The 13170-nt window shown below is 37.5% G+C and overlaps 1 protein-coding gene across 2 annotated transcripts in view; it reads right to left on the bottom strand.

The window, feature by feature from the left end:
• Nucleotides 1-13170, bottom strand: part of TMEM185A (transmembrane protein 185A) — a 38886-nt gene that overhangs the window by 10429 nt on the left and 15287 nt on the right. The window contains exons 2-4 of one of the 2 annotated variants that reach the window (XM_081277392.1): nucleotides 6601-6715; nucleotides 4694-4870; nucleotides 2473-2680 (exon numbers count right to left, since the gene is read on the bottom strand). In XM_081277392.1, coding sequence (XP_081133518.1) covers nucleotides 2473-2680; nucleotides 4694-4752 — 267 coding nt within the window. In that variant the 5' untranslated portion in view covers nucleotides 4753-4870; nucleotides 6601-6715. The remainder of the gene's footprint in view (nucleotides 1-2472; nucleotides 2681-4693; nucleotides 4871-6600; nucleotides 6716-13170) is intronic. The other variant, XM_081277391.1, reaches the window with a different exon arrangement.

The following is a 13170-nucleotide window of genomic DNA, read 5'->3' on the forward strand; positions in this document are numbered from 1 at the left end:
TGACTGCATCATCTTGGAATCTTTCCATGCAAAGGTGTAGAAAGTCACTCCCATTTGCAGGTGCAGGTGTTAATGGGTGTTAATGGGGCTCATTCCAGGCATGGAATTCATGAGTTCATGGCCTTGAATTTATATGCCTGCTAGCCTTGGGTAAAAGAGATAACCAGTGTGGCCTAAATAGCCTTGAGGCACCAGCTGCCTGGAGGAGGAAGAATTACTGTGCAAGTGATAAGGCCCCAACCAGGCCAACTTCCCACAGCCTCTTACTTCTTGTTTACCTTGAAGAACCCCTTCTCACAATAAGTTCCTTTGGTGTGTTTCACTACAAACAAAGCATTTGTGGGCTTTTTCCATTTATTAAGATCAGACCCATCAGGTCTTTTCCACCCACCAAGCTCTTACTTTAAAAAATATTTTTCGTGTCTTTTGTATTATTTCTTAATACTCCTCTTCAGAAACTTATTTCCAGGAGGCCCACACCATCAAGGGTTACTTATTCCCTCCCAAGCAGGCCATGGGTGAGAAGTAAGACCTTTCCCACCTTTATCCCCAAACCAATCTTTACCCTTTGGGGGCCTGATTGCTATGGCCCTGTTAATGCATGGTCTGGCTCAAGATGGTTACTTAGTCTATGAGTCAGGTGACTTTCTTTAGCAGTCCCCAGCAATCAGCCAGAGAGAAGCAGTGCAGAAGAGAAGTAGCTGACTTGTCAAACGATTAGGGAACTGAAGGGGTGGTGAGGGTAGGGCTGAGAGAAGTACCTACTTTCTTGGTCCACATCTACCCATCAGTCACATCCAATGCTAAGGTTTCTGCCAGTTCTAGAGGGGAAGATCACCCCTTTCAAGGCCAAGCCCTTCCTGGTTTTCTTAATTCTGTTCCCTCTGGGTCTCACAGTGTCTTGTTCCATCAGCACCTCTCTCTCTCTCTTGGCAATTTCCTCTCAAACCTACACCTGGGGTAAAAGTACACCTAAAGCTAAGGCTTACCCTACAGCTCCTATGTTCCCTTCCAAACCAATATCAGTCTCCTTCCTATAATTCTTTTCCACAAGGCACCTAAAGTTTTTCTTCCTTACTCACAGGGTTATGATCCAAGACTCCCAGAGGATGCCTGAGACCACAGATAGTGCCAAAATGACATACTCTGTTTTTTTCCCCAATATATATATATATATATACCTATGATAAAGTTTACTCTATATATTCGGCATAGCAAAAGATTAATAAAAACTAATAATAAAATAGAACAATTCTAATAATATATTGTAATAAAAGTAATGAACTATATTATTAAAATGTTATTGTAGTCTATTAGATTTTTGGACATTGGCTACTCACAGGTAACTGAAATCAAGCAAAGTGAAATCGTGGATAAGGTGGCCTCCTGCACTGTCTCCAGTATCTCTTCAACACATTAGCTCACAGCTTTGGGCCCTCAGCTTATGTGTACAGGGCCTGGGCTTTGGAGTGTGATTTTTAGCTTTATGAATCAACTTGGCTGGGCTATAGTACTCAGTAATTTTATTTTTGGTACCAGGAACTGAATCTAGGGGTGCTTAACCCCTAAGCCACATCCCCAGGCATGTTTAATATTTTATTTAGAGACGGGTTTTGCTAAGTTGCTTAGGGTCTCACTAAGTTGCTAAGGCTGTTTTGAACTTACAATCCTCCTGCCTCAGCCTCCTGAGCTGCTGGGATCATAGGCGTGTGCCACTGTGCCCAACTAGTATCCAGTTATTTAATCCAACTTTAAACTGGGTGTTGCTGTGAAGGTATTGATTTAAAATATAGGTGATTGCACTTAGTAATGTGGGTGGGCCTCATCCAAACTGCTGAATGTTTTAAGTGCAACATTGAGGTTTTCCAGAGAGAAATTCTGCCTCAGGACTGCAGTCTCATCTCCTATCAAGTCTCTAGACATTTCAGACTTGCCAATCTCACAATTGTGTATATGCCAGTTCCTTCAAATTTATCTTTTTGTTGTTGTTGTTGTTATTGGCGACTGAACCCAGGGACGCTTTACCATGGAGCTAAATCCAATTCTTTTTCTTGACGTTTTGAGACAGGATTTTGCTAAGTTGCTGAGAGTCTTACTAAGTTGCTAAAGTTGGCTTTGAACTTGTGATCCTCCTGCCTCAGCCTCCTGAGTCACTGGGATTACAGGTTTGCACCACAAGATTCAGCTAAAATCTATTGTTTTATACCTATATCTATCTTATGAGTTCTCTATCTCTGTAGAGGCCTTGGTGATGCAAGTGGATTGGAAAACAGGAAGTTGGGAGAAGGCTAATGGCCTTGGCAGAGGACAGCTACACTTTGGTGTCAAGAAAGGAAACAATTATTTCCATTGTATTTTGTTGCCACATATGGCATGATCTAGAGTTAACAATCAATCTCTCCCTAACAAAGGGCAAGACACTGACATGCAAATGACTGTTTTGAAAACATTCTTAAATGTATTAACTCTTACCTCTAGTGACCTATCATGTCGAAAGCCCCAGACACAAGCTGCAACAGACACTGGAGAAACAAAGAACAGTGGCATGAAGACCAGAAGCCAGAAATGGCTCCCTCTCTCGATCCTGTCACAGACCAGAACTTCAAACATCAATAGGAGCAAGTGGATGCCCACGGCAATCAGCATGGCTTTAAACTCCACACACGTTTCTCCTTCTGCTCTAAAAAGGGAGAGAAGAAGAAAAAGACAAAAGACCCTCAGTTCAGAATCTCCATTTATAAGCAAGCAATCCATGGTGAATACCAACTTATGCTGGCACTTTGAATTTTACTTATAAATTTGTCAAAAAGAAAATGAAAATCAGGTAGAAAGCTAAGTTAAACCTGATCTTTAGTAAGATATTCACAGAAGTAATAGCCACAATTATTTCTCAGAAAATGTATAATATAATTTTGTTCATAACTTTAAATTCAACTACAAGAATTATTTCTAAGATTATTTATACTGATCGCTTCTACTGTTAAAAAATGACAAACATCTTTTCAGTCTATGATTTTCATTTGTCATTGAATTAAAAGCCATATAAATCACATTTCATGCAATACTACAAAAATAAATCTAGCTTTATTTATGAACAAGTGTGGTTTATTCTCAACAAGATATGGTAACTATTTGTTAGGTGCTACTTCAAAATACAAATTAAAAGTTTAAATGTCTTTTTATTTTCCTTTCTTTTCCATTAGGATGTATTAAAACCTGCAGATGAAAGATAAGGAACAAAATAATTAAAATCGTTCTCAAACAAAATTAGTTCAATTAGCTAATTCAATTCAAGCACAAACTTAATACATTAACAGTTGAAAAATGGTAAAGCCACAAATCAAGAAATGCTTTATAATGCATTTAAAAGACCTACAATATTTAGTCAAAATATACACGAACATTCTGATATACATGTCTTGTCAGTGATAAACACACCTGAGATTAGAACACAGAGAAAACAAGGTCAATGCTTATTCCCTTAGAACCAACAGTGTTCCACCAGTTAATGTTAACACTGGAATGACCATATCTATACATTCCATATATTTAACCAAACACATAATTCTTTTCCTTGCTCAAAAAGTCTTAAAACAACAGATAAGAGTTCAAAAAGCTTCTAAATATCAATTGTTGAAAGCTAAAATAATAGTTAGCTTTTAATTATTTCAGGAATAAACATTAAATATCTAATGCTATCTCATAAAAAGGAAAATATGTGCAGCCATATAGGTAATCAATCTTTTTTGAACGATATAAGGACTTTAAAATAGCTACACATCAATAGCCCTGACTTGCCAAGGCTCTTTGTGTAGCTATTTTAAAGCTCCTAGATACATATGAGATAATACTTACACCATCTAAATCTTCTTGTTATAGTTCATAACCAATAATTTTAAAAGTTGAAGGGGCCCCAATTTCTATACTCTTCAACCAGGAGTAGCAGCCTGTACCTCCTTCTCCCCTCCCTACTTGCCTACTGGGCATTGATTGCTTCACTTCCCAAATAGCCCCCACACCCCATTACACCCTTTTTTTTTTCTTTAAGTTCCAGTCTCTGTGAAAGAGAAGAAAAATATTCTCACAGAGCTCAGTAACACTGGCTGTACCCAGCTCTAGTGACCCCCAAAACTCTGTCTTCCTTCTCAACATGACTCTCAACTTTTCTCATTCCCCAGCTCCCATCTAAAGGACTTACAGTCTTCCCACCAAACCACCTTCCAGACGTCATTAACAGTCCTAAAACCCCAGTGCTAGGAGAGTAGGACAAGGGGAGCCATAGTTCCAAAAGTTATCTGGATAAAGTCAAATCCCTGTTGATCAAGGCCAGAACAATGTTTAGTCACCTGTGGCATAAAAATTCTGTAGTTTGGTTTCCTTTTGGATTATTTAGGCACTTGTGTGCTGGCTTTGCACATAGCCAATCAAACTAGCATTGCGTTTTTAAGAAAATAAATACCAAACACCCAATTAAAAAAAAAAAAAAACACTAAAGGGTTCTCAGTTTGCCTGTACTATAGTTCTTATAAAACCCAAAATAGGTAGAAAAGGAATGGTTCTCATTTTATCAAAAGTGAGGAAAACAGAACAATAAATTTTTTTAAATGTTAATTATTTCACAATATGAAAAAAAGTGAGGAAAAGCAAGATATCCTTAGGATAGAGACCAATGGGTTTTATAAAGCACTATTACCGATACTGAGGATTTCGTGCCCAGACTCCAGTTCCAACTGAGGCTCCAACAATGACCATCAACTTCCACAGCCATATTGGAGCAAAGACAGCCCAGTAACTCCACTGAATGATGCCATCCAGGCGAAGGGCCAGCAGCACAGAGAAGAGCAGCAGACAGGCATAGATGAGGAATTTACTAGGATAAAAGTAAAATGATTAAAGGGGATTCACCTTCACAAATGGGATGGAGTAATAGCAAATTTTTTAGTACATAAAATGTCATTAATTAAACAATCATTTATTGAAAAGTTTTAGATAGCAGATATATTTTATTGGGGATAAGAGAAACATAAAGAAGACTAAAGTAAGTTCCCTGTCTTCTAGGGACCTTTGCTGAACTGGTGCTACAGGCAGGGTGTTACAACAGCTGGGAAGAGGAAATACAAGTTCTGTCTGAAGCTCTGAGAAGCAGAGAAGTGTTGACTATGGAGCTGTTTCCAGAGGATACTTGGATACTTCCATGCAGAAAGGAAGTAAGTCGAGGCAGAAGAACTATTTATACCAAGGCACAGAGACTGTAAAAGTTGACATGTTCAGAATATGGCCAAGTTCTATCACCATTTTTTTTTTGAGAGAGAGAGAGAGAGAGAGAGAGAGAGAGAAAAGAGAGAGAAGAGAGAATTTTTTTAATATTTATTTTTCAGTTTCTGGTGGTCACAACATCTTTATTTTTATTTTTATGTGGTGCTGAGGATCGAACCCAGTGCCCAGCTCATGCCAGGCGAGTGCGTTACCACTTGAGCCACATCCCCATCCCACCATTTTATTTTTTTAGTGTACTTGTAAAAAGACAACCATCTGCTATGTTCATATGGCATAGACATTTTTGGCAAATGTATTATACTTCCCAGGGCTGAGTAAACACACACACACACACACACACACACACACACACACACAGAGAGAGAGAGAGAGAGAGAGAGAGAGAGAGAGACTCACATCTCACATAAAAAGGAATTGTTATAAAGGAGGTCCTAAAATATTAATTAGAAATTACAGTTGAATGTGGTGGTCCATGCCTGTAATCCCAGTGGCTCGGGAGGCTGAGGCAAGAGGATCATGAGTTAAAAGTCAGTCTCAGAAAAAGTGAGGTGCTAAGCAACTCAGTGAGACCCTGTCTCTCAATAAAATACAAAATAGAGCTGGAGATGTGGCTTAGTGGTCCAGTGTCCCTGAGTTCAATCCCTAGTACCAAAGGAAAAAAATATATTGTTGAAGATTTCTACTCACAGACTAGATGTAATATCAAAAATAGGATTTATCTCCCCATGTTAAAAAAGAACTGAACAAAATAAATAAAACCCCCATTTGCAGACACTGGGTGACAGGCAGTAAAGAATAAGGAAGGAGGAAGAACGGAGGGAGGAGGGGGAAACAAACAGAATAAACACTAGAATTGCCCCAGTTTATGGACTGGAGGTGATTTCCAGGATGAAGCAAGAAGGTAGTGAAAATCTAACCCTGACAACAGCTATATTAAATATAAATGGTATAAATACCAATTTAAAGACAAAGATTATTATATTGGATAAAGAAGCAAGAAAACTATATACTACTTAAAAGAAACCCACTTTGTAAAGTCAGATTGATTAAAATCAAAAGGATGGGGTTGGGGTTCAGTGGCAGAGTGTTCGTCCAGCATGTGTGAGGCACTGGGTTCAATTTTCAGTTCCACATAATTATCAATAAATAAAATAAAGTTATGGGTCCATCTGCAATTAAAAAAATTAAAAAGGTTGGGAAAAGTTGTACAAAACAAATACTAACTGGAGTGACTATCTTAGTATCTGCTTTAGTCTTCTATTGCTGCAGTAACAAATTATCACAAACTTAGCATCTTAAAACAATACAAATTTATCATCTTACTTGTTGTGGGGCAGGTCACTCAGAAAACACAACAAGTCCCAGTTTTGTCCAATTCGAAGAGTTTTTATTTAGCCAGCCGGCTGGTGACTATTCTCTATAGGATCCATAACTGTCTCTGCAAGGAACAGCCCTGAGCTTGAGCATTTTAGGATATATAAGGGCAAAAACTGCAAAGCCCATATCCAGGTTGACATAGCTGTAAGCAAGCAGGTACAGAAGCTAAAAAAAAAAAGCTGTTAGCAGAACAACTCAGTCAACCACATTTTGGGTCAGAGAAGGTGCTAGACAACCATCGAGCAGGTGGTCAGTGGAGGCAAGAATCTACTTCAAAGTCATATAGGTCACCAAGACCACCATATCCTGGGTTGAGTACATTTTGTGGGGTAAAAAGTACAGAAGACAATACATACACATACACACACACACACACACACACACACACACACATATATTTTTTAATTTAGCAGAAAACAGCTTTCATTCTGTTTTCTTAGAAATGGGTCCTGCAGTTGTCTCTTCATAGAGCAGTAACAGAAAAACTAAGGTGGAGTCTAGAATAGGTGACATGGAGTCCCTACGGCCATACTTGCCTGCTCCTATAGCCATAGTGACTCCATTCTTGCTACTGCAGCAAGGAGGGAACTGTTACAAGTAATCAGGTAGTTTTACCACAACAATTGCTATTTTGTGTTGCCAACTATGCTATGCTAGGTAACTATTCATGGGTACAGAGGTGGGGCTTTTCCATGGGAGAAGCATTTTTTACACAATATGAGTCTCAGGGTAAAATGGAGTCTGTTTGGTAATTGCCCATATAGCCTGGCCCATAACATTACTGACCTGTATGGCAGAAGGTCAAGTGGGTATGGTCATTTTCTCCGCTTTGAGTCTCAGAACAGAGGCAAAAACCAAGATGTCTGTTGATGGGGCTCATACTAGGAGACTTTGAGCAGAATCTGCTTCCAAGTTCATTTCAGATTCTTTGAAGAATTGAGCTGCTTGTGATTGTAGGACAGATAGCCCTGTTCATTTGCTGTCTATCAGTTGGGGGTCACCATTGCATACTATAGGCCTCTATATATCAAAGCCAGCAACAGCATATTGAATCTTTCTCATACTTGGAATTTTTCTGAATTCTCCTGCCATATCTCTCCTGTTTCCTAGAAAATAAAGTTCTCTACTTTTAAGAGTTCTTGTAATTATCCAGGCATAGTGGTACATGCCTATAATCCCAGCAATTAGGGAGGCTGAGGCAGGAGGATTTCGAGTTTATAGCCAGCTTTAGCAGATTACGGAGGCACTTAGCAACTCTGAGAGACCCTGTCTCTAAATAAAATATAAAAAAGGTCTGGAGATGTAACTCAGTGGTTAAGCGCCCCTAGGTTCAATCCCAGGTCCTTCCCCCAAAAATGAGTTCATGTGATTAGACTAGCCCCACTTAGATAAACCAGGCTAATTTCCCTATTTTAACCATGGTAAGCAAAATCTAAAGATGTCTTAAAAGATTCCTGTCCTCTGGTTATTCGATCAAACACTAACCTAAGTTCTACTGTGAAGGAACTTTACAGATGGAATTAAGGATCTTAATCAGCTAACCTTAAAATAGGGAGATTATCCTAGATTATTCAAGTGGGCCCAGAGTAATCACATGAGTTCTCAGAAGAACAGGAAGGGAGAAGACTTAAGTCAGAGAGATGTGGTGAAAGTGGAAATCAGAGAGATTCCAGATTAGGACTCAACCTGCTATTGCTGGCTTTGAAGATGGAAGGAAAGGAACCATGGACCAAAGAATGCAAGCAACCACTAGAAGTTGAGATTCTTGGCTGATAGCAAGCAGGAGAGGTAGAATCTCAGCCCTACAATCCCACAGAACTAAATTTTCACAATAGCCCAAATGACCTTGGAAGCGGATTAATCTCCAGAGCCTCCACAAAGGAATGCAGCCCTGTTAACACTCTGATTTCAACCTGTGAGACTCTAAGCAGAAGAGCCAACTAAGCCCATGCTGTACCTAGAATGCTGACCTAAAGAATTCTGAGATAATAAGTTTGTGTGGTTTTAAGACACTACATCCGTGGCAATTTGTCAGAGTACAATAGAAATGGATAGTATAAGCTGAAATATATTTGGAAAGTCCCTTTTGCCACATAACATCACATGTTCAAAGGTTCCAGAGCTCAGGACATGAATTTCTTTGCTGGGAACCATTCTGCCTACCACAATATAAGAAAGTATATTTCTGAACAAGGAATATTATCAGGGAAAAATATGGGCAGTTCATAATGACAAGGGTCAATTTTTCAAGAGGGTCTAACAATCATATATATTTAAGTATCTAATAACAAAATGTCAAAATGCAGGTAGAAAACATAAGCAAACAAAAAGGAGAAGTAGAAAAATTTGCAGTTATAAATGAAAATCCATACTTTTATATCAGTATTAATAGAACATACTGATAAAAAAATTTCTAAAGATATACAGGATTGTAACAACACTCAACCAAGTTGACCTGATTTGATAAAAAGAGTTCCTCCCAACAACCACAAAATACAAATTCCTTTCAAGTCCACATGAAACATTCAGCAAAACAGATTGAATTTTTGGCCTTAAAACATAGATCACCAATTTTAGAAGCACTGAAATCACATTTTAAAAGTGTCTAAACACAGTGAAATTAAATTAGAAATCAACAACAGACAGATATCTGGAAAAATCTCAAAATATTTCAAAATTAACTACCACACTTCTAAATAATCTGTAAGCAAAAAAAAAAAAAAATTAGAAAGCATTTTGGACTAAATGAAAGTGAAAACACAATACACCAAATTTGTGAAAATAATACAAAATGCTTGCATTAGAAAAGAAGTTCTTTAAATTAATATGCTGTTATAGAAATCTGTATGGCGGTTTTTCAAAAAATTAAAAATAGAGCTAACTTGTGATCCACTAACCCCACTCCTAAATGTATATATAAAGATAATTAACTCAGTATGTCAATTGCAATAAACTTCTCCCATATTTATTGCAGCACTACTCACAGTAGCTAACAGAATCAACCTAAGTGCCCATCAAAGTATGGATGGGTAAAGATAGTGTGGTACCTATACACAATGGAATACTATTCTGTCACAAAGAGTACAAATTCCCATTGTTTGCAGAAACACGCATGGAATTGGAGATCACTATATTAAGTGACATAAGGCAATCACAGAAAGATAAATATCACATGATCTCATAAGTAGAATGTAAAAAAATGATCTCATAGAAGTTGTGAGGTGGTGGTTACTAGAGACTCAGAAGAGAAGGAAGGGAGGAATTGGGAGAGGTTTTGATCAATAGGGACTAAGTTTACAGTTAGAAAAGAGCAAGAAGGCCAGGCTAGGTGGAGCATACCTATAATCCCAGTAGTTTGGGACCCTGAGGCAGGAAGATCACAAGTTCAAAGCCAGCCTCAGCAACATCGAAGCACCAAGCAACTCAGTGAGACCCACTCTCTAAATAAAATACAAAATAGGACTGGGGATGTGGTTCAGTGGTCAAATGCCCCTGAGTTCAATCCCTGATACTCCCCGCCCTGCCAAAAAAAAAAAAAAGTCAAGAAGGTCTGATAACACACCAACTAGGGTATCTATAGATAACCATGGTACCAGCCTCCCTTTTTGGTGGTGGTGGTATTAAGGAATGATTCCAGGAATGCTTTACCATAGAGCTACATCCTTAGGTCTTTATATATATATATATATATATATATATATATATATATATATAGAGAGAGAGAGAGAGAGAGAGAGAGAGAGAGAGAATATCACTAAGTTGTGAAGGCTGGTTTCAAATTTATGATTCTACTCTCAGCCTCTTGAGTCACTGGGATTACAGGCATGTGCCATTGTACCCAGCATGACACCCCTTTTAATAAATGTACAATCTTAAGTTTTTATGTATCATTTTAAAATAAACCTAAATACAAATTAAATTCAATTTAAAAAAAAAAGAAGTTCTCAAGTAAATGATCCAAGATTCCATCTTAGGAAACTAGGAATAGAAGAAAAAGTTTACAAATAAACAAAGGGACAAAAATAATAAATATAAGCACATAAATCAATGAAATACACCAGAGATAAACAAGAAAAAGGGAAACTAAAAGCTATTTTTTTGAAAAAAAATTAAAATTGGTAAATCTATAGCCAGAGTGATCAGGAAAAAAAAGAGTACACACAAATTATAAATATCAAGGACGAAAGCAGGTATATCACTACAAAGTCCTATAAACATTAAAGGGATAGGAGTTAAGGGGTATTATGGACTACTTTATTCTAGGAAACTTCTAAAAAGAAAGACAGTGTCAAGGCAATTCAATGGAGAAATGTTTGTAATTCAATAAATGGTGCTGGTACAACTGGATAGATGAAAAAAAAATGCATCCTGATTTTTAAGTGAGCTTTTTTTGCTTCTGTGACCAAAAGATCCAATAAGAACAATTTTAAAAATGGAAAAGTTTATTTTGGAGCTCATTGTTTCAGTCCATAGAAAGCTAGATCCATTCATTGGCGCTCAAGGTGAGGCAAAACATTCTGGTAGAAAAGTGTAGCAGAGGAAAGAGGCTCAGGGGCTGGGGATGTGGCTCAAGCGGTAGCGCGCTCGCCTGGCATGCGTGCGGCCTGGGTTCGATCCTCAGCACCACATACCAACAAAGATGTTGTGTCCAACGAAAACTAAAAAATAAATATTAAAGATTCTCTCTCTCTCTCCCCCCACCCTCACTCTCTCTTTAAAAAAAAAAAAAAGAAAGAGGCTCAGGACTTCACCTCAGAAAGCAGAGAAACTAAGCTCAGCTCACAAATATATACCCAAAGGCATGCCCACATTGGCCTAACTCCTCCAGCCACACCCTACCTACCTACAGTTACCACTCAGTTAATTCCTATCAGGAGCCCAAATCACTGATTGTGTTAAGGCTCTCATAACCCAATCATTCTACCTCTAAACCTTCTTGTGTTGTCTCACACATGAAATTTTTGGGGACACCTAATATCTAAACCATAACAACCTCACAGCACAATCAAATATTTATGTGCAATAAACCAGTCTTAAATGTAACACCCCACAATTATTAAACATCTAAAACATATAGGAAAAAAAAGTATTTGCAACCTATGGTTAGGCAAAGATTTCTTAGATGGGACAAAACTGAATTTCTTCAAAATTAAAAACTCTTACTCTCCTAAAGACAAAATTAACCAAACAATAAGCTAAGGCATCAACTGAGAGAAAACACTCTGAAAACGTATATCTGACAAGTGTCTATACTCAGTTTATAAAAAAGATTTCTATAACTAAAAGTTAAGACAACAACTTGATAAAAATGGCCAAAACCACAATATCATAGAAAATATACAAAAGGCAAATAGGCACTTAAAAATATGACTAGTTTTCAGTCACTAAAAAGTGCAAATGGTAACCACAGTGAGATAAAATTACACTTATTAGAAGGGTTAACATTAATATAATTGATGACTGTTTTATCCAAGAATAAGGGAAAAATGAAGACACAAAGGCTTCTATTTAAATATTCACAGCAGTGTTATTCTTAACAACCACTGAAATCAACCCAAATATCCATGTTGTGGTTAGCCAATCCTGGTACCTCCAATCAATGGAATAGTAACCAGAAGTAAAAAGAAACAAACTATGAATGCATACAACATGAATGAACCTCAAATGCATTATGCTGAATAAAATAATTCAGACTGAAACAACACATGGTACAATTCCATTTATTTGGCATTCTGGAAAAGGCATAATTCCTAGACATAGTAAACACATCAGTGTAGTTACCAGTGGTTGTGTTGGGGGAAAGGTTGGCATTAAGGAATTTTCTACAGTGCTGAAACCATTCTATATCCATCTTTAGGTGGCAGTTAGACAAGTGTATGGATCTGTTAAATTCACAGGATATACACTGAAATGGATAAATTTCACTGCATGTAAATATATCCCAATAAACTTGACCTATCTATTGATGTGACTACTCATACACACATACATATCCTCAGCAGCTGACATTTATTGAATGTTTATGGTGTTTATAGTGCCAAGCACTAAGCTGTTCTTTATGCATTATTTCACTTAAGCCTCACAGCAACCCTATAAAGTAGGTACTTAGACTATTCCCATTTTAAAGATGGAGGCTTAGTTGTTAAAACTTGTCTAAGAGCTCACAGAGTTATGATTCAAACTATGATCTATTTGACTCCAGTAGCTTTTTAATTGTGTACTAGAATATACTGACTTTACACTGATAATTAAATATGCTTAGGAGACCATCTAAACAGTTTACAGCTACGTTTGCTGGGGAGAATTGCATGCTTTTGCTTGGGATATCTGATTTTTCTGTGAGGAGAATATACTATTTTTGTACTATACATAATGACATAAGGAACTTCAATTGAAAAATATAGGAAGGTAGTAAGGAGATGGACCTACGAAATTTAACTCAGAAGCAAACCTCCAAGAGAGTTGGAAGACCATCAAATTTAAAGTGGTTGCTAAATAGAATATATCTAGTCTATC

The sequence above is a fragment of the Spermophilus citellus genome (assembly GCF_964194105.1).
Source record: "Spermophilus citellus genome assembly, chromosome: X".
Taxonomy (NCBI): domain Eukaryota; kingdom Metazoa; phylum Chordata; class Mammalia; order Rodentia; family Sciuridae; genus Spermophilus; species Spermophilus citellus.